This window comes from Pelodiscus sinensis, chromosome 8 (genome assembly GCF_052426305.1).
Source record: "Pelodiscus sinensis isolate ZL-2025 chromosome 8, ASM5242630v1, whole genome shotgun sequence".
Lineage (NCBI taxonomy): Eukaryota > Metazoa > Chordata > Testudines > Trionychidae > Pelodiscus > Pelodiscus sinensis.
The window spans coordinates 35,277,551-35,300,436 of record NC_143059.1 but is presented as its reverse complement, the minus strand read 5'-3'; the positions used below and the strand labels follow the sequence as shown (position 1 = coordinate 35,300,436).

The 22,886-nt window shown below is 40.8% G+C and overlaps 1 protein-coding gene across 11 annotated transcripts in view; it reads right to left on the bottom strand.

The window, feature by feature from the left end:
• Positions 1 to 22,886, bottom strand: part of PCDH15 (protocadherin related 15) — a 1,468,744-nt gene that overhangs the window by 535,867 nt on the left and 909,991 nt on the right. For all 11 annotated transcript variants that reach the window (XM_075935032.2, XM_075935036.2, XM_075935034.2 and 8 more), the window contains one exon: positions 1,056 to 1,216. In XM_075935032.2, coding sequence (XP_075791147.2) covers positions 1,056 to 1,216 — 161 coding nt within the window. The remainder of the gene's footprint in view (positions 1 to 1,055; positions 1,217 to 22,886) is intronic.

Here is a 22,886-nt window from a genome sequence, read left to right as displayed (position 1 = left end):
CAATGACTGGTGAGCAAACACAAAGGGAGAACTGATTTGTTTTTAGAAGTTTTGCAAGTTTGTTTTTACACAACAAATTTGGCATGATAATTCTCCTTTAAGAAGTGTAAGAACTAAACTCAGGGAAGCAACACAAGGTATAAACTGGTGTTCTGAGTAAGCAGAACACAACATATTATATATTTGGATGCTTATCCAAATCTTCTGAGTTCTGCTTAGGTCTAAATAATTGGGCTCAAAGTCTCACAAGTCTAAATTCTCACAATATTTTTGTTACTTCTTGCTTCTGGCAGGACCAGAAGTGCTCCAAGGGAGGACTCTCATGAGAGAGATATTTCAGCACTTCTGCTTCTATCCAGAATCAGAAAACAAAAATATTTTAAAAACAAAAATAAAGATGCGTGGCAGAGGAAAAAAATCTACCTTGATTTTTTTTGAAAGTTGCATTTAGGACATTCATTACTTTATTTTCACTGTCTCATACCTCTCTTCATAACTATAATCTCAACCTATTTGTTACAAAAACTTTTAGGAATGTATCTTGATAGACATCTGTTACAGATAACAAATTAACATCAGTAACCATGCTAACTTGTCCAAGTACCCTTTCCATATCTTCTAAAAAGAAAACTATTTGCATTTTTCATTTCCTTGCAATTATTGTGTCTATGATAAATCTTGAACATTAAAAAAAAAGTAAGGGAATATGCAACAATATATGGCACTGAAATACATTACTGAATGTATTTTACTGTGTAGATACAGCATGTAAATGTGAACTTCCATGCTGTTGAATGTATCAATAACATCATGAAATACCATTAATGTAAAATAGATGCAGAGATGTCTTCTGTCTCACAACATAAAGGATAATCTCAGTTGTGTCTATAAAACAGCTAATCAGAATGCTTCTATCTCCTAGATCCTCTTACTACTTTACTTTTTTTTTTCTAGTTACCACTAGCAAACTTTCCATTTCTAACTATCAACTGCTTCCTTCCCTGGTCAAGAGTGAATTTAGATTTAGGAAAAAAAAGTCTGGGAAATAAACTAACATCTCTGTCCAGAAGTCGTCCGGTACTGTTTAGGTACAATCTCTGGCTGATGGGATCCAGGATCACCCAGTAATCAATGTTGTCCTTCAATGATAGCTCAATAGTGGGATCAGTCCCTCCTGCTGTCCCTTTTATCAGCATACTGTCCACAAGGATAGTGCCTGCAAGAAAAAAACACAAATAAAAGAAAATATGTTCATAGAGGTATACTACAGAGAAAAGTATAATTAACTTTTATTTTAAAAATATTTTGGATTTTATTGATTTTTTTAAAAAAAAAAGACATTCTACTTCCAATGGCCTATTTTGTCTAATTAAAGTTTAAATTATTCCTGAGGTTTCTGGAAGAGACTTTTTATAAACAACACTGTCAGTTTTATGTTGGTGATTAGACCCACTATCTAGATCGGGTGGGCAATAATTTTTGATGGGGAAGACACTCCAGGATTTTAGTAAGTGGTCAAGGGCCACACTTTTCTACAAAGTGGGTGCAGGGTCTGGGAGGGAGGCTGGGTGCAAAAGAGAGCTCAGGGTATGGGATTAGAGTGCAGGTGAGGGTGTAGTGTCTGAGAGGCAGTTTGGGTGAAGTAGGGTGTAGGGTTTTGAAGGTGGTATGGATGCAGAAGAGCATTTTGGGGGCGGGATATATGAGGAATTGCAGGGTCCAAGAGGGAGTTATGACATGGAGTGGGGAAGAGGATGGTATAGATTTGGGTGGTGACCTGGGGCAAGAAGTTGGGGTGTGGGAAGGGGTGATGTGCCAGAGGCAGGCTTTTGTGAAGAGGTGTTTATCTAGGTGGCTCTCACCCAGAAGCCCAATGGGACCCTCAGACAGGCTCCCTGTCTGCCATCAGCCATGAGTTAGTAGACTTTGGGTTTGCTAATTTAGAGCTCAAGTATCTACATTCTTTTGTAAACACAGGCTAGGATGGATGAACCCTGGACTCCCAAGCTGAGACTTCATCATCTAAACTTTATTAAGAGGTCTGAGTCTAAACACCCATATCCCAGACTTCCTAGTGCCCTTCCAAAATGCCACCACTCTAACCTTTGGTTCATGGAATAATGTGGGAAAACTATCCATCAACTTGACTGATTCAAAGATAATACAAATTGGCCTATGCGACTGGGCAATACTTTTGGCAATCTCCCTGGGGACAAGTCCAGTGGGGCTGCATCCAAGTGGCAAAAGAAAAGTGTTTGAACCCTGGGTGTCAGTTTGACTTAAGCTTTGGCCCTCCATTTCTATAGGGTATGGGGACTCAAGGTCTGAGCCCTGGGTTAGGCTTGACTGTAAATTCCAATCCTGGATTTACAGTGTTGTGCAGACATATATACAATATCCATGGGCAGATTTCATTTTTGAATAGAACCATGAAAGAAAAACAAATTGTAGCATAAATAAATAAAAACTAGATCTTAAAAAATAAAAGGACTGCAATATGCCCCTCTATTATGCATTATTTCTGAGGCATTCAATTAGCATCACGCTTTAATCTAATACAGATTATTATTCCCCCTCTCCTTTTGTCTGTTTGCTAAATTATTGCCTAATAGTTCTATCTATAGTAAAACTCCAATAGTCCGTCATCCAATAGTCCGGCACTCCTGATAGTCCGGCATCAAAATGGCAAGAGCCTAGTTGAGTGAGCTTCGGCAAAAAATGAGTCACAAGGTAACAGCGGCAGCAGCTGAACTGAGCAAAAAGGGTAAAAAAGGCTTTAAAAAACTAAAACATTACAGTATACTGTATACAGTATGTACAATAAAAAGGGTTAAGAACACTTTATATACAGTATATAATGTACACAGTATATACATAACCAGTTTATAGTACCTCCTGATAGTCCAGCATATCTGATAATCCGGTACCACCTAGGTCCCATAGGTTCTGGATTATCGGAAGTCTACTGTAGTTAGCATTTAACATGCATTACTTAATTAAAAGACTCCAGGTGATGGAGAATTTACTCCACTTGATTAAAAGTTAAACAGATTATCCACACTCACTTCTGAAAATTTTACACTTGAGGGGGATGGCAGTCCAAAAATTTAACTAAGCCAAGAACCCTAAAGAAATCAGTCCTACCAACCTTGGTCTTCCACAAAGCAGGTTATGATGATGGATGACCATAGTTAAATATTTGCCTCTCACTTCCAGTTTGAAGCTACTTAATGTTGTTATATATTCATCTGCTACATAAAAAAAGTCTCTTACACCCAGATAATTTGATTTTAGATTTTTAAGGCATTGCCCACTATTCGTGCTGTTTGGTCTTTGGCTTGTTCTAGTATAGTAATTCCTATATTCTTGAAAGGAACTTTCATTTTGCTTTTTATATCAATCCATTGTGAAGGAATTTGAGATTTTTTGCTACATTACGAACATTTGAAAATAAGTCCTTTAATATCTATCATTAAATATATTATTTGTATTAAAAATCGAACATTCAATTTCTGTTCTTTAAAATATTTGATCATTTTAAGTGCACACAGCCTACATTTTTTCTGAGCAAAAATGCCAGGTTTCTAACATACTGACAATACATCTAAAGATACAGACAAATTTTGATTCAACCTGAAATGACAGTTTCTATGCTTCTATGAAATACGTGAAAGTAAAGAGGCAGAAATATTTCCAAATACCCAGAATGTACTGGTTTTCAAGTACCTTACATGATTAGTTTAAGGGTTTTTTTTTAATCAACATCAAAAGAACACAACTGGAAAACACATTACAATGCTCAAACTTAAAACCAGTTTAGTATTTCCATAAATCCAAATAGTCCACTGATTTCTATGGAACTTATTCATTCTGTCTTGTGGATGATATGTAGAAATGGAAATATTAGAATTTTAAATTTAAAAATATAGAACTAGAAGTTTATTAGATTTGTGTGAGAGATTTTAGTGCCTTAGCACATGCACTGAAAGTGGCAATAGGAAAGTAGGAAGGTGGCAAATGTTGTGCAGTTTATAACAGTTACTGCTCTGTAACCCAAATGTGTCTTAGGTATGGGATTTCTGATGTGGAAGGTCAGAAAATCAGGGGGGATGGACAACTGCAGCACACTTTCCTACAATCACAAGATGTGAGATTATAGGTGACTAGAAGATTCACCTACTGCTGCTCGGGTCAGTAATGTCCCTGTACACTGAAAATGTGCATGGGGATGAGGGGTTCAGTATGCAGACTGCCCTAAGGGGATAGGACAACCCCAGCAACCCCCCCTTGCAGCAGTTTGCAGCCAGGTAAGAAGGTCTGCCCATGACTGCTGCAACTGCAGTAGGCACAGCTGGGGTTCAGGGCCATGTCACCTGGCTGGGGAACAGACAAAAACTCTCTCAAATGTATATAGACTAGAAGATGTAGACGGTGTTGCTTGGGTCCTTAACTGTAGGAATGGTTGTGTGTGTGTAGGCAGGGGAGAGGTTAATTAAAAGGAACTCGTACGTGCTTTATTTTAATGATGGGGCTCAGGGCAGAGAGTGTGGTTGTAGGAGACAGGACAAGAGAGTGGGTGAGTGGGGCACTCAAGACAGGGGGATTGTAGGTCAAGAAGGAGGATTACTGGGATCACCTGCTCCAATGGGGGCTCCTCCCCAGGGGGCCAGCAGCCAAGGATGTGCTGCCTGGAATGGTAGTGGCAATTCTGGGTAGTAGGGCTCCCCATTCCATCCGTGCAGAGTCTGTGGGCCAGGAAAGATGGGTTTGGCTGGAGGCTTTCTGGTATGGGGATCACTTACTTGGGCTGGTGGTAGCAATCACGTACATAGCAGTTTTTTATAAGTTGTTTTTTCATGCATGCACAAAGTTATGGCAGGGAGGGGCAATACAGCACTCTCATTTCTTTTATTGGGCTCTGCATGTTATTGAAACTAATGAACTACTTCTAGCTTACAATGAAGTATACATCTAATGGCATTTAAAGAACAGCTGTGTCATTTATTCTTATCAAATGAAATATTTAAAAAAAATCGGTTGAAGTAGACATTGCTATATGTGAATTCTGACAGATCGGGAAGTAATTGAGTGGCATATGACTGAATGAATTTACATACATTTCACAGCAAATGAGTGCTTTATAAAGTGTCAAAATATGCAAAAGTCTTTGGACAACTGGGCTGCAAATGACACCATGTTGTTCATTTTGTGTAAAAAGTTAACCAGCATAAATATAATAAGCAACTTGAACTCCAGGCCCATATTATTGGTTTCTATATAAACTAGCTGGAATACTAATCAAACCTTCACTTGACATGACAATGATAACCCCAAAATCTGTCAGTCCTTATTCTTGGTTATTATGTCATATAATCTTTGTGGTGATAGTACCTGCTATACAACATTTGCCTGCAAAAGTAAATTGGGCACCCTAGGTATGATTACAGTTATTTGTATAGTAAACAAAGACATTAAAAATGTAGCATGCATAATGAAGTCTGGATACATGTAACTGGCTAGAGCACAATATAAACTTCAGTTGGATTCCTAAGATTTTGGAGATGAAAATTCAACATTCTTTATTATTATAAAGAGTATATATAATACAACTGAATTACTGTCATTGCCATAGCCAAAGGTTATTGCATTTAAGCAAATTTTAAGCATTCCATTTGCAAAACCTATTTAATTTAGTTTAGATCAGGCTATCATATGAATTCTGTGGTGGATTAGGAGTGTACAGTTACAAGTTGAAGTAAAGGATACAAGGCTGGACTGAATTTACGTAATAAATATGGATAAAAAAAAAACATTTACCAGCCAACAACAAGAGGTGGAACTGGAATGAGTAGTTGTGGTTCTATTCTGAGCATTTCTAAGCACTCATCATTGTAGAAGCTGCTACATGATTAAGAATCAAACTGAATTTAGCTATACCAATGGAGCCAAACAGATACGATTTAATTACATAGAAGAGATTAATGACATTAAGTCATATGGCATCTCTTTTCTTTGGATTTTGAGAAATTCCAGGGGAATCTAAACCAACGTTTCAACCTAACCTAAATAGACCAAAGAACCTAACAATTTTAAGAAAGAGCCAAAGCTCTAGCTTGATGCTAAACATTCTCAGACCTACGATTAGATGACTCAAGGAGCACTAGTAAAGTTGCTCTCTCTCTTCTCCAGGATTCCCTTAACATGTGATTTTTAGAGCAGGAACCTGATTTGACAAGGTAAGTATGTCTTTTATTGAACCTACTTCTCTTAAAGAAAGAGAGACACTTTTGAGCTTAAACAGAGATGTGAGAAAGAGCACAAGCTTGGAAACTTGTCTCTCATCAACTGAAGTTGGTCCAATGAAAAAAATTACCTCAGCCATATTGAAAAACCAACAACTTTGGATGTAATCTGAGACCATTTTGTAGGATTAACACATTTTTATTCCCATTTTTAAGAAGGCGGCTAAGAAAGAAAATATTATTTTATAGCTTGCAAAGTTAATACTATAGAATACTGAGTAATGAAGCTCTGCCACTGATGCCATGCAGTTTGACACTAGAATGCCCAAGCCAGAGAAGGAGTGACTATTACTGAGAAAGAGAGTGTAGGACGATTTCAGGCAGATGCTATAGATCAGTGATTCCCAACCTGTGGTCCGTGGATCCTTGGGGGTTTGTGACCCTCTGTAGAGGGTCCACGGAAAGTTTAGGAAAGGAAAGGAAAAGTAAGGATAGGGCCCACCGCAGGACTGGGATTTTCCACCAGGCAATTTTCACCCAAGCTTGCTGTTTGTGGATGCACACATGCTGCCTTCTGCCCTCGGGATGGGATATTGATTCCTCAGGAGGCACCATCCATCCTCCTGCTGCCATGCTGTTTATGCTCCAGACCTCTCCCCCCATCCCAGTCCCACAGTGGGCCCAATCCTTCCTTTTCTTTTCTTTTCTTTTTCTTTCTCAGGGCTCTGTGCCCAGCCAAGGGTGGAGTGCCAGAGCAGGAGCTGCCTTTGTCCACGAGAACCTTCTCACAGTATGCTCCATGTGAGGGGACGGAGGGTTGGGAGCTGAGAAAGCAGTGCAGGCCACGGGATGTGCTGGCCACCGCTCCCTTGGGATCTGTAAAATTTTAACAAATTGAAAAGGGGTCTGTATGGTTAAAAAGGTTGGGAACCACTGCTATAGATTAGTTCTTACAGTCAGCCTGTTTCAGTGAATCTACCATAAACACAGAAGAAAACTTCATATTGACCTTAGGCTGTTAATTCATATGAGATTTATATAGGAAAAAAATAGACATTTTGCATGCACATTTATTATGAAGTTCTTGATGGTTAATTTTCATGTAACTTAAAGATAATGCCTCGACTCATCTTTTATATATTAGCGACCACAAGACCATTTATCATTAAAATGAAGAAGATGCTCCAGGGGTTAATGATGAATATTCTAAAAGTCAATCAGGTAGATCCTTAACTGGTGTGGATGAACTGACGTGAATGGAGCTATGACATATTATACTTGTGGAGGATCTGCCCCTCTTTAAGATGACTGGTGAACTTCATGGCTCTTGATAATTACACTTGATAAAAATATGCTAATACAGGCAGTCCCCAGGTTACGTACAAGATAGGGACTGTAGGTTTGTTCTTAAGTTGAATTTGTATGCAAGTCGGAACTGGCATCCAGATTCAGCCGCTGTTGAAACTGACCAGCGGGCTGACTACAGGAAGCCCGAGGACCTGGGGCGCTGCCGGATAGGTCCCCGCAGTGCTGCACCTCGGCGCTACTGGACCAACCCGCCAGCACCCCAGCTGCTCTGCCCCAGGCGTCCCCAAGTCAGCCACTGCTGAAACTGACCAGCGGCTGACTACAGGAAGCTTCCTATAGTCAGCCGCTGGTCAGTTTCAGCAGCGGCTGACTTGGGGGCGCCTGGGGCAGAGCAGCTGGGGTGCAGCCGGGTTGGTCCAGTAGCGCCGAGGAGCGGCGCTGTGGGACCAACCCGGCAGCGCCCCAGCTGCTCTACCCCAGGCATCAGCGAGAAAAGCCTGGTCTGCTTGGGGGGGGGTGCACTAGCTGCGCCCCCTCCCAGCAGACCAGGGAGACCCAGGCGGCAGGACCGCTGAGACATGCCACGGTCCCGGCGCCCGCGTCCTCCTCAGCGAGAAAACCCCTGTTTGTATGTAGGGATCCGACGTAAGTCGGATCCACGTAACTCGGGGACTGCCTGTAAATAGGTTTATATTATCTTTATTATTTATATAGTATCTCATGTCAAAGCAACCCACTTTGGCATCAAATCTAGTATACCATGGAAAATATAGCACCTGTCTTGCACTAAGAGCTGTGCAGCTCACATCCACTTGCATAGTTCATGGAGCATGATCGTGGCTTAAGTACTGGATAGAATTATGTAAATAAAACATAGGGACCTTTGAGGTGTTTAGCACTTCATAGCAACACTATAAGAAGTTTGTAGCAGAAAGTGAGGAAGAAGGTATAATTGAAACTGCAGGGAAAACTTCAGTGAATCAGTATGGGCTGCAGGTATGAGTACCTAACACAACATTTCTTTTTCTGAGCATTGAAGAATGTTCACTTTATTTCATGCATTTATGTTAGAGTGAATCAAAGCCCAGTGAAGACAAAAGAAGTCTTCTGCATCATATCCTCAATTCATGTGAGGTGAGGAGGTGCTATAAATATAAAAATCCTACTTTAACTGGAGCCTGAATTTCACTGAAAAAAAAACTCATAATCAAAAACTTAATTTTATAGTGAAGCTTATTATTATATTTTGGTTACAATTTTTAAAACCAACTACACTAATTCTGCCTTCTCAATTATCATGACTCCTGCAGAAAGCTATTGAGTCTGAATAGCTACAGTTTACAAGTAGCACCGCCACCAAGTCTGAACCAAATCAACTAAGACTTCACACTAGCCATGACCACTCATTTTGGCAAGCAAACGGAAGCCTGAAGAGAAGCCTGGCTTCAGCTCTATTCATGTTACAACAATCAGATTTTAGCAGTGTAAATTCTCCCACCGATGTAGAAGCCTAAATATGATTCAGATGCTATCTGGCAGGATCTCGTTTATGTAGAATGGAAGGACAGTCTCAAAGAATCTTAAAACAAGAGGTTTTAAAATGTCATTGTTAATAAGTCCCTCCTATTTGGTGATAGTAGATGGAAAAAATGGTCTGCTGGCAATGAAGAGGTACAGCTCTAACTCTGAGATTAGAAATATGCAAAAATGCTAAATCTCTTTGTCTGATCTTCTCTGAGGGGAAGACATGATCCTTAGTGTTCTTCCTAAATGTATCCACTACTAACCAGTATGGAGAGGAATTAAAAATAAAGAGGAAACTCTTTGAGTATCATTTTGACCTTGGTTGAAGTAGTTCCGATAATCCATTTGTTCAGAACATGTAGCATTAGCTACAGGATATGAGTTCCACCTGGCCTGATTCCAGCTTCTTCTGTTGCAGACTTCATCATTCAATGCCTGACCAGTGTTCACCCACAGCAAGCTATGTTCCTGTTTCTGTTAAAAAAGAGCAAATACTCGTACAAACTACCTTAAGTATAGTCTGAACAGGCCCACTGGTTAGGGGGAGGGAGATGTAAAGGGAACAATTGCCCTGGAGCCTGGAGCACACAGCTGCTGCTGCTGCTGCTGCTGCGGCAGTGTCTGGAGCCCTGGGCCTCTTTAAATTGCTGCTGGAATGCCACTCTGCACAGCTGTGAAGGCTTGGTGGAGCCCACCATGGTCTACGCAGTGTTAAGGGCTGACTGTCTGAGGCCCTGCCTTTTCCACAGGTGCAGAGTTGGCCATCCCAGACCTTGCTCTGGGCCCAATGATTCTGAGTTCTACGGATGACAAAATTATTTAAAAGTACGGATTGTTCTTTTTTTAACAAATGTAGTGGTTGGATTAACTGAGTTGTTAGTTGCTTACTTTGACATTCTGTATGGGTATGTCTACACTACCCTGCTAGTTCGAACTAGGAGGGTAATGTAGGCATACCGCACTCACAAATGAAGCCCGGGATTTGAATTTCCCGGGCTTCATTTGCAGAAGCGGGGCTCTGCTATTTTTAAATCCCCGCTCGTTCGAACCCTGTGCCGCGCGGCTACACGCGGCACGAACTAGGTAGGTCGAACTAGGCTTCCTAGTTCGAACTACCGTTACTCCTCTTGGAATGAGGAGTAACGGTAGTTCAAACTAGGAAGCCTAGTTCGAACTACCTAGTTCGTGCCGCGTGTAGGCGCGCGGCACAGGGTTCGAACGAGCAGGGATTTAAAAATGGCAGAGCCCCGCTTATGCAAATGAAGCCTGGGAAATTCAAATCCTGGGCTTCATTTGCGAGTGTGGTATGCCTACATTACCCTCCTAGTTCGAACTAGGAGGGTAGTGTAGACATACCCTATAAGATTCATAGCTACCATCATGTACTCTATATCTCAACATTTGAAGATGTATTTCAGTAATGCAGGATGAATTGAATAGAAATAAGTTGAAAATCAATGGAAAGTGAAAAAGCTAGTTACAGAAAGTGTATTCTCAACTCTATTCTGCCTTTACTTAATCTGCGTGTAACAGATATTAATATAGTAAGAAAGTGAAGATGGAACTATAAAGGCAAATATTTAACTACTATATTCTCTCCCCAAGAATTAAGAATACAATACTTTGAGATACTTGCCAGGCATATCTCCAAAAATGGAGGTGGCAACACGAAAGGGAAATGTAACTATCTTATCCAATGTTAGCCACCCTGAATATTGTTCTTTCATTACATTTTTGAACCTCTTAGATATGTAGATATGTTCAGCAAACATTACTTCTTATTGTACAAAAAAGGAAGGAAGTCTCCAAAAGAAGTTGGGCACCTCAAGCCTTCACAGAATGGAAAGTACTAAATTAAATGAAAAAGGTGCATAAATATTTAAAACTCAGAATTGAGGGGGCTCTTATTTTGACCTGAGGCCATTCAGAAGTATAGTTCTGAGATTTTGTGGTATACCTCCAGGGGCAAAGCACAGAAATACACAGCCCCCATTAAATGATACAATACCTGTATGAATCATTCAAAGCAAGGCACTATTAATTTTCCTGAAGGGCCTCTCTCTCTTAAAGAACAAATTTCAAGGGGGAAGAGCAATGTCTTGTGTAGCCATAAATTGTGAAAATCACTGTCAGAGTGGATTTAGAGATATAAAATGTAGAGCCTTGCAAAGATACAAAATTTGAATCTGCATCCAATCTATGATCTGCAAAGATGGTCCATAGATATCCACATCTGTGTTAGAGGATATCCGCAGATATGAAGTGGATATCCGCATATTTTCAGTGCTCTAGCAATATGTCTCTCCCCATGGAAAGTGCCAGAAGCTGTCAAATTCTCATGCAATTATTATATTTTCCAAAATATTATCCAAGGATTAACTGCAAATGTCATAGCTCTCATGCATTGCTCTAGAGTACTGTAATAGACTGAACTGTTATGAAGAGGAATTTTTTAAAGACAGATTACTTAAGTAGTGTGAATAGAGTAATTGCATGTACCACTATTGAGAAAAGTACAATTTTCTCCTCCCGGTGTCCGTTCCACAGCCAACTCTGCTGCTTCTTGTACTCTGCTCCCATGGCCAGGTTTAGTGGTCACCCAGCAAAGTCAGAGGCAGGAAAGGAATTAAGAAGACCCCTCCATTATTTAATCTCCTTGTCTATTTCTAGCTAGCTTTTTTTGTCATTAGTCTCCTATTTCACTTCACAATTAGCTCATTTATCTCACTAAATGCCCACGTTCTCTAACTTTTGTCCCTTTCGACTTCTGTTCCCTCAGTGAGAGAGTGGTCTCACTTAGAAGCGAAGTGAGAAACCCTGGGCCATTGTAGACTTGAGGTGGGTTTATAGATCGTAAAATAAAAACAAACTTTTCCAGCATTTAAAAATATTTTAGGAAGAAAGGATGATAGATTTTACAGCTTTCATATTTCTGATCTCAAAAAGCAATGTTTCATTAGAGCTGTACCTCTTTACTGGACCATAGTCCACCAAACCAAATAAGTTAGATAAAAGCACAGCTGTTCTAGTTGGAACGTGGCAGTGTAAAATGAATATTCCTTAACATTTAAAACTATAGTACAAAAGAGAGAAAGAAAATGGGCTTGCTCCCTAAGACAGAAGCACAACTTCCTCTGCTTCCTTGAAGCTGGCTCCTTTCAGAGTCTGATCACACACTTTTAGCCTGCAAATGTAATTCCAACAGACCCCAGTTGTTTAGCAGACAGAATCGAACCTCAGATTTCTGACACTTAGAGCAACCGGCTTTTAGCTAAGACTGTAGAGCAGACTCATTCTCTCTGTAAGTGGTCTCAGTGTCATTATATGGGACAGTACACTACATTCAGAAAGTGAGAGAGATACATAAGCAGGGCCTGGAAAACTCTTAGAAATTAAAGTGACCACCTACCATTCCAACACAATTTTTAAATACACTACAGCCTGTAACAACAGATGCTTTAAAGGAAGACGTAACAAACTCACAGTAGGCAGATGTGGGATAATCTGCCAACCCATAAATGTTTCTTCATAATCCTAATGGTCAGTGATTGTTCACAGCATGAAGTTTTTTATCCAATCCCAAAATAATTTTGAATTAGCAATTATAGCTCTAGATATTATTAGCCATATAAACATCGAACTGTAATCCAATTACTTGTGCAGTGAAAAACCATTCCTTTTTATCCATTCTGAATTTGCTATCTTTCAAGTTCATGAAATGCCCATATGCTGTGAGACAGAAGCTCTTGACTCTCCTTTTCTATTAGCTTCTATCAGATCCTCCTAGTCACCTCCTTCCTAAGGAGAACCGTCTTTCTATCTTCTCAATCTCTGAGATTTTTCTCAAGCTCCTAATCATTTGTCACTTTTTTTCTGAACCCCCTCTAATTCTGCAATATCTTTTAATGAGATGGACTCACAAGTACTATGGATGTTAGTGCAGTACTCATCTAGAATGTTGTGATTCATACAAAGATATTTTAAGGATTATTCTCTACACAATTCTGTTGGAAACATCTTATTTACTTTTTACTGCAGCTGTACATTAAGTACAGGTCTTCATTAAAATGATGTTCAGGTTTTTCTTCCTAAATTGATACAGACAAAGCTCTCTAAAGTATTTTTAGCAACACTGAATTCCATCTGCCTTCACTCATTCATTTAGCATGGTTAAGTCCCTCTGAAGTTTCTCAGCATTTTCCATTACCCCAATTTAAAATATTTCAAACTTCACACTCAAATATTTATCTCTTTATTGTAAATCAAAAGAATTATGTGGCTTCCTTTTATATTTCTGACCATTGTCAAGACAGATCTTATATCAACCATCTCTCCATCTGAAAACCTACACTCCCATTTCCACTTCTTTCCAGATGGCCATATCTGAGTATTAAAATTTGACAAAAATATTGGGATACCATTAAAAACACTGTAAACAATAAACTAATTTTATGTTCTTACTGCTTAGTTATTTCATTCTACTTTGTACTGCTTATTTCTTTTTCATGGGTTTAGCACTGCATTTTTATTACTGAATCTTCTCTCAGTTCATTCGATACTTCTTTGTTATAGCTTATTCAGGTAACTTCTATTCTATGATTTTGTATACTAGGGACTCTCTGCATACTTGGGGCTGATCAGTAAAACCTCCGGAAACCACAAAGGTGCCCTGGATTGGATTTACAATTAGAAGAATCTATCACTACTAGATAACAAAGATCTGTTTCACCATTCACCTCTGTATTCACCTCTAAACACAGAGAAATAGCTGATGGGTCAAAGTGTGAGATTTGCTCCCCCACAGAAATGAAAAAAACAACTTTCAGACAAAAATTCTAAGGAGAGAGAAAGCTTTGTGCTTCTCACCTCACAAAATGTGAGTCTTATTTACTGTTTTCTTCAACACCCAGTAATGCCTATAGGAGAAATCCTTCTCAGTAACATTTCAATTCCCCAATGGTAATGGGGAGGGAGGAGGCAGTGGGAAAGGGAGGGAAGTTGGTGAATCGGTTCAGGTATGAGGGGAGAAGTACTAACATAAGGCCATACTGGGTCAGACCAAAGGTCTATCTAACCCAGTATCCTGTCTGCCGACAGTGTCCAATACCCCAGAGGGAGGGATCACAACACGTAATCCCCATGTGATCCTCCCCTGTCACCCACTTCCAGAGAAACAGAGGTTAGAGATACCATTCCTACCAGTCCTGGCTAATAGCCATTGATGGGCCTAACCTCCATGAATCTAGCTCTTTTTTGAACCCTGTTAAAGTTCTAGCCTTCACCTCATCTTCTGACAAGGAGTTCCATGGGTTGACTGTGCACTGAGTGAAGAAAACCTTCCATTTATTTGTTTTAAACCTGCTATCTATTAATTTCCTTTGGTGACCTCTAGTTCTTACTATTGTGGGAATAAGTAAATAAATTTTCCTTATTCACTTTTTCCATACCAGTCATATTTTTATAGACCTCTATCATACCTTAGTCTCCTCCTTTCTAAACTGAAAAGTCCAAGCTTTTTAATCTCTCTTCATATGGGACCCATTCCAAACCTCTAATAATTTTTGTTGCCCTTTTTTGATCCTTTTCCGATGCCAATATATCTTTTTTGAGATGAGGCAACCACATATGTACACAGTATTCAAGACGTGGACATACAATGGTTTTATATAGAGGCAATAAAATAATCTCTGTCTTCATCTCTATCCCTTTTTTAATGACTCCTAACACTCTATTTGTTTTTTTCACTGCCACTGCACACTGAGTGGATATCTTCAGAGAACTATCCACAATGACTCCAACATCTCTCTCTTGAGTAGTTGTAGTCAAATTAGTCTCCATCATATTGTATATATAGTTGGGATGTTTTCCAATGTGCATTACTTTACATTTATCTACATTAGATTTCATTTGCCATTTTGTAGACCAGTCACTTAGTGAGATCTTTTTGAAGCTCTTCACCGTCTGCTTTTGTCTTAACTATCTTGAGCAGTTCAGTATCATCTGCAAATTTTGACACCTCACTCTTCACCCCTTTCTCTAGATCATTTATTAATAAATTGAATAGGGTGGGTCCCAGGACAGACCCTTGAAGGACCCCACTAATTACCTCTCTCCACTCGGAAAAATTACCATTTATTCCTATCCTTTGTTTCCTGTCTTTTAACCAGTTATCAATACATGAAGGACCTTCCCTCTTATCCCATGACAACTTACTTTACTTAAGAGACTTTGGTGAGGTATCTTGTCAAAAGCTTTCTGGAAATCTAAAGTATACTATATCCACTGGATCCCCCTTGTCCACATGTTTGTTGATCCCCTGAAAGAACTCTAGCATGCCTTAATAAGGTATGATTTCCCGTTACAGAAACCATGTTGACTTTCCCTCAACAAATTACGTTCACCTATGTGTCTGAGACTTTTATTCTTTACTATAGTTTTAACTAATTTGCCCAGTACTGATGTTAGGCTTACTGGTCTGTAATTGCTAGGATCACCTCTAGAGCCCTTTTTAAATATTGGCATCACATTAGCTATCTTCCAATCATTGGGTATGGAAGCTGATTTAAAGAATAGTTTAAAAAACCACAGTTAATAGTTCTGCAATTACCCATTTGAGTTCTTTCAGAACTCTTGGGTGAATGCCATCTGGTCCCGGTGACTTCTTACTGTTAAGTTTATCAATTAAAATCTCTTCTAATGACACCTCAATCTGGGACAATTCTTCAGCTTTGTCACCTAAAAAGAATGGCTCAGGTTTGGGAATCTCCCCAATATCCTCAGCTGTGATCACTGAAGCGAAGAATTCATTTATCTTCTCCGCTATGACTTTATCATCTTTGAGGGCTCCTTTAGCATCTCGATTATCCAAGTGCCCCACTGATTGTTTAGTTGACTTCCTGCTTCTGGTGTACTTAAATATTTTGAGTTTTTGGCGAGCTGTTCTTCAAACTACTTTTTGGCTTTTCTTATTATATTTTTACACTTAATTTAACATTTTTTTCCTTGTGGCACTCGAGGCATACAGATTCTAAGGCAATGCATGAATGCAGAATGAAGATACCACTGGCTCCTGTTCCCTCTGGCAAGACATCGGGAGCAGGTCAGCGAGTTAGGAGTACCTGCTGAGTATACTGGGCAAAAATGTAGTATGTAAGGCTTGGGGGAAGGAGCTGTGATTTTCCTTCCTCCAGAAAATCACCATGACAAATCCGTTTGTGTTTCTTTATATTTGTTTATATTTTGAAGGCTCTCATGACAAGAAAAAAATTACTTACCTTATTTGTTTATATCTTTAGAGTTGTATACACTTACAGAGTCCTCCAAGTTTAAACAATCATTTCGATCTTCCTCTTGATACCAAGTCAATAACTTTTAAAATATGGCCCCTTTCTCTAGATTTCAGCAAAATATACTTGGAAATGTACTCAATTATTAGTGGTTAGAACAACCCATTTTTGACGTACATGACAGAAAATCATCAGAGACTGGGAATTTCTGACCTACTTTTACTGAATTAATTTCTGTCCAAAAAGCCAATTTGTCAAAACTGAAATATGGAAATGTCAATTTTGGACAATTTCTGATGGAAGCCAAATGGTCTCCAACAGAGGCCTGCCTTCTAGGTTTTCTGCCAAATCATCTGCCTGGCTCTTTGGCAATTTGCCTTCCTCAGTTCTAGGCTTCATGCTCACTGTACCTCACCTGCCAGGGATCAATACGTTCCTAGTTTCAGCTCAGATTTCACAAGCAGCTGGGGCTTCCAGGGCAGCTCACCCAACAAACTGGCCAATAGCAAGGACTCTGAGGCTTCTAACCTCTTCAATAGCTTGGAAACCCTGGGAGCCAAAGCTCACCAAGCCTCATGGTAGAGTGCAAGTACTGTAGGAGCATCTTCAATGTTTTTAAAAGGCTGAAATGAAATATTGTTTCCACCGTTTTCAGAATGGACTTCTGGAATTCCTGTTCCAGGTAGTCTAGGTTGGGACCAACGAATCTTGGGAGTAAATATATGGTTGTATAGGTGGTGTCAGAGATAGAGCTTTGGTTTCCTTGACCATTGGATTCTTTTCCTGGCACAAGGATTTCTAGAAAGAGATGGGATCCACCTAACAAAGAAAGGGAAGAGCATCTTAAAGGCCCAGCTTGCAAACCTAGGGAGGAGGGCTTTAAACTAGGGTCATCCGGGGACAGTGACCTAAGCCCTGAGTTAAGTGGGGAAGTGAGATATTGAGAAGAAACACAAGGATCTCCTGATTTGTATGGAGAATGTAGGGCAATCAGCTAGTTATCTAAGGTATCTGTATATAAATGCAAAAAGCCTGAGAAACAAGCAGGAAGAATTAGCACAATCCTAATTAGAAGTCCTGGCACAATCAAAGAACTATGATTTGATTGGAATAACAGAGACTTGGTGGGATGACTCACATGACTGGCGCACTGCCATGGAAGAGTATAAAGTGTTTAGGAAGGACAGGTGGAGGAGAAAAGGTGGAAGATTTGCAATGTATGTAAGGGTATGTCTACACATCAAAGTTATTTCAAAGCATCTACACAAGCCAACCTCTATTTTGAAATTTAATAGAAATAGCAGAGGGCTTATTTCGAAATTGGTAAACCTCATTCTAAGAGGAATAATGCCTATTTCGAAATAAATGCTGTGTAGATACTTATTTCAAAATAGGGGGCCTCCAGCCTTCCCAGGGTTCCCTGGTGGCCACTCTGGCCTCAACCAAGAACATGCCTCTCCCTCCCCCCTCCCTGGAGCCCTTAAAGGGGTAGACTCTGGCCACAATGCCTGTGCCAGCTCCAAGCCTGCCAGCCCAGAGCCAGCAGTCACCGCCTCTGACCCAGTGGTCCCAAAACATGACCCAGCAAGCCACTGGCAACCAGCCTTCCACCGCTCCCCAGGAACAGTCTGCCAGCTCCCAGGAGCCTGCCAAGGCCTGGAGAAGGCAGGCACCTTCCTGGTCTAGGGTGGAGATCATGGACCTTACTCAGGTTTGGGAGGGATGCCCCCAATGTCCATGATCTCCACACTAGGTGGAGGAACGCAGCCGTCTATGGCAGGATTGGTGGCCAGGCTGGCAGCTAAGGCCACATGCAAACCCAGGAGCAGGTTTGCATGAAAAGCAAGTTGGTCCGACAAGACCCCCAACCCTGAGTCCTGTGCTTCCCCTCCCTCTTCTTCCCCTTGCTTTCCCCTTCCAGCTCCCTCATCCCAGGTTTCCCCCTCTCCTCTCCCACCCTCTTTTCTCCCCTTTACCACCTCCTTTCCCCAGTCTCACCACAATTTCATTCCCTCCCCCCCCCCCAAGTTTTGTTAAATAAAGAGAGCTTGTGTTCATGAAAATACGTGCATTTTATTTGACAATAGGAAGCAGGGTTAGGGAGAGGTAAGTGGAAGGACATGAGGGAGGAATTAGGCACAAGCGCCCAGTGGAGCAGACCACGGAGGCTCTTAGTGCTCCTCAGGGTGGAAGCTCTCCTGCAGGGCTTCCTGGATACTGACAGCCCCCTGATGGACCTCCCAGATGGCAGCTTGCAGAAAGTGCAGCCAGGCTCGCAGCAGCGCATCCACGAGAAGCACCAGAGTGCCCAGGGGCAGCTCTGGCTCCATGTTGCAGAGTGCAGTTGCGTCCCGAGTGAGGGCAACCAGAGCATGCAGAGACAAAATGCTTTGCTGTCCCTCATCGAGGTAGGCAAGCAAGCAGGGAAACCTGAGAACTGGCTTTCTAGGGGGCCTCAGGCAGCAGCCACACAAAGTAACTCCTGACCTGATGCCCTGCCGGACCTGGTTCTGGCCAACCTTAAGTGCGATTCAGCATCTAGTCAGTGTGGATGCATTATTTTGAAATAGCCAAATGCTATTTCAAAATGCATTGTGTGTAGACGTGTTATTTTGAAATATCTTATTTTGAAATAACTATTTTGAAATTATATATTTTGAAATAACGCTGTAGTGTAGATGTACCCTAAGAGAGCAGTATGATTGCTCAGAGCTCCAATATATAGAGGGAGAAAAACCTTTGAGTCTTTGGGTTAAGCTTAGAGGCAGGAGCAAAAGGGATGATGGCGTGGTCAGTGTCTTCTATAGACCAACAGTCCAGGTGGATGAGTATATGACGCTTTCTTCAGACAACTGAGAGAAGCTTCCAGACCATAGGCCCTGGTTCTCATGCGGGACTTCAATCTGCTGAACATATGTTTGGAGTCTAATACAGCAGTACACAGACAACCCAGGAAATTTTTGAAAAACACTGGGAACAACTTCCTGGTACAAGTGCTGAGGGAACCAACTAGGGGCCATGCACATCTTAATCTGTTTCTCACAAACATGGAGGAAGTAATACAGAAAGTAGATGTGGGTGGCAACCTGGGAAGCAGTGGTCATGAGATGGCTGATTTCAGGATCCTGATGAAAGGAAGAAAGGAGAGCAGCAAAATACACCCTGGACTTCAGATAAGCAGACTTTGATCCCTCAGGGAACTGAAGAGCAGGATCTTCTGGGAAAGGAGTCCAGGAGATGTGGAAGTATTTTTGTAGGGTAAACTTATTTCCAACAATTTTAAAGAAGCCTTATTGAAGGCACATGAGCAAACCATCCCGATGCACAGTAAGAAAAGTAAATATGGTTGGTGACCAGCTTGACGTAGCATTGAAATACTTGGAGAGCTTAAACACAGAAAGGAAGCTTACAAGAATTTGGAACTTGGACAGATGACTAGGGAGGAGTATAAATATATTGATCGAGAATGCAGGAGTGATATCAGGAAGGCTAAACAAAATTGGAATTGCAGCTAGCAAGGGAGGTGGAGGGTAACAAGAAAGGTTTCTACAGGCATGTTAGCAATAAGAGGGTGATCAGAGAGGGTGTGGGGCCCTTACTGGATGAAGGAGGTAACCTAGTGACAGATGATGTGGGTAAAGATGAAGTACGCAATGCTTTCTTTGCCTCTGTATTCACAGACAAGGTCAGCTCCCAGACTACTGAACTAGGCAATGCAGTATGGAAAGGAGGTAGACAGCCCTCAGTGGAGAAAGAACAGATTAAGAACTATTTAGAAAACCTAGACATACACAAATCCATGGGGCCAGATTTAATACATCCAAATTTACTGAGGGAGTTGGCAAATGTCATTGCAGAGCCTTTGGCCATTATCTTTGAAAACTTGTGGAGATTGGGGGAAGGTCCTGGATGACTGCAAAAAGGCAAATATAGAGCCCATCTTTTACAAAAGGAAGGAGGACAATCCAGGGAACTACAGACCAGGCAGCCTCACCTCAGTAACTGTAAAAACCATGGAGGGGACCTTCAATCCATTTTGAAGCACTTGGAAGAAAGGAATAGTCAACATGGATTCACCATGGACAAGTCATGCCTAACCAAACTGATTGCTTTTGTTGATGAGACAACTACTCTGTGGACATGGAGAAGTAGGTGGATGTGATATACCTTGACTTTAGCAAACCTTTTGATGCAGTCTCCCACATAATTCTTGCCAGCAAGTTCAGGACGTATGGATTGGATCAACGGACTGTAAGGTGGACAGAAAGCTGGCTAGCTTGTTGGGCTCAATGGGTAATGATCAATGGCTCAATGCCTGGTTAGCAGTCAGTAATAAGTGGAGTGCCACAAGGATTAGTTTTAGGAATGGTTTTATTCAACATCTTTATTAATGACCTGGATGAGGGGATGGATTGCACTCTCAGAAAGTTTGCTGAAGACACTAAGCTATGAGAGGTAGATATATTGGAGGTTAAGGATAGGGCCCAGAGTGACCTAGACAAATTGGAGGATTGTACCAAAAGAAATCTGATGAGGTTCAACAAGGACAAGTACAAAGTGGATGGAAGAATCCCTAGCACTATTACAGGCTGGGGACTGACTGTCTAAGCAACAGTTTGGCAGAAAAGGACCTGGAGATTACAGTGGATGAGACGCTGGATATGAGTCAACAACGTGCACATGTAGCCAAGAAGGCTTATGACATATTAGGTTGCATTAAGAGGAGCATTTCCAGCAGATCTAGAGAAGTGATTATTCCCTTTTATTTGGCACTGCTGAGGCCACATCTGGAGTATTGTGTCTGATTCTGCCCTCCCCCCGCCCATTACAGGAAGGATGTGGATGCATTGGAGAGGGTCCAGCGGAGGGCAATGAAAATGATTAGGGGCTGTAGCACATGACTTATGAGGAGAGGCTGAGGGATTTGGATGTGTTTAGTCTGCAGAAGAGAACAGTGCGGGGGTTTGATAAGCAATCTTTAACTACCTGAATGGAGGTTCCAAAGAGGATGGAGAAAGGCTGTTCTCAATAGTGACAGATGGCAGAATGAAGAGCAATAGTCTTAAGTTGCAGTGGGGAAGATTCAGGTTGAATATTAGGAAAAACTATTTCACTAGGAGGGTCATGAAGCACTGGAATGGGTTATCTATGGAGATCATACAATCTCCATCCCTAGAGGTTTTTAAGTCCCAGTTTGAAAAATTCCTGGCTGGGATGATTTAGTTAGGATGATTGGTCCTGCTTTGGGCAGAGGACTGGACTCCATGACCTCCTGAGGTCTTTTCTAGCCCTATAATTCTATGATTCCACAGAAAACTTTGATTTTTCATTCTTCTTCTTAATTTTTTCAGTTACATAATTTCATAGGGAATTAGAAATCCAGTTTCTAGGTGCCTCTAATTAGACAAATCATAAAAATAATCAACTGTCTTTTCAGAGTCTTGTATCTCAAAATGGTTTCTCCAATTTGGGTAAAATTTATCTAGGGCCATGGATCACAAAATGCAAAATCTGTAACACAAATACCTTTCTGGAGGGAGGATTTCACCAAAAAGGACAAAAGCAGGATTCTAATAAAAAGGCAGTGTCAAAGTTATCTTTGGAGTCTCCATAATAGAGTCCATTATTGGGGACCAAATTTTTCTAGTGCTAATATTAGTACATATGTACAAATAGACAGAAAAACTACAGGTAATTTCAGTTGTCCTACTATGTTCCTAGGAAGTTATTTATTTTCCTTACACAGATGATAAACTTCACAATTTTGCATCACCAGTAAGATAAAAATCTTCAGGCTATTCTAACTAACATATTGTTACTTGACTCATTTCCAATAAGATCTCTAGGATTCATTAAGGTGATTAAAATTTGAAAATATCATATTACACAGCTACAACAAGACTAGGTGAAAGGTGTACTATATAGCCTTTCTGGTGAACAGTCTCTTACTAATCAGGCAATTTGAATCATGGGAAAAATAGAGAAATGCTTTCAATGCCAGATGCTTCCAAGAATACTGATGGAATTGGTTTGACTATGTGATGAGAAACAAAACATGAAGGTGACTATACCTCTGCTCTTGCTATTATGGGTCAGCAGATGAAGGGGAAATACCATTGAACTGTTTAATTATCGAGAAAATCAGGATTACAAAAGTAGAGGAACCCCAGAAATGCCAAAAGGCTAAGTGTCCTTACTTAAGAAATAGAAATAGCATGAGTGTCACACATTGGAGCTCAGGATAATCAGCTTATCAGATTGCTTTTGCAATGATAATGGAAACTATGTTACGATTTCTTCATTTCAGAAACCAAGATTACTGGGCACTTGTTGGCTACGTCTACACTGGCCCCTCTTCCGGAAGGGGCATGTAAATTTCACTAGTCGTCGTAGGGAAATCCGCGGGGGATTTAAATATCCCCCGCGGCATTTAAATAAAAATGTCCGCCGCTTTTTTCCGGCTTTTAAAAAAGCCGGAAAAGAGCGTCTACACTGGCCCCGATCCTCCGGAAAAAGTGCCCTTTTC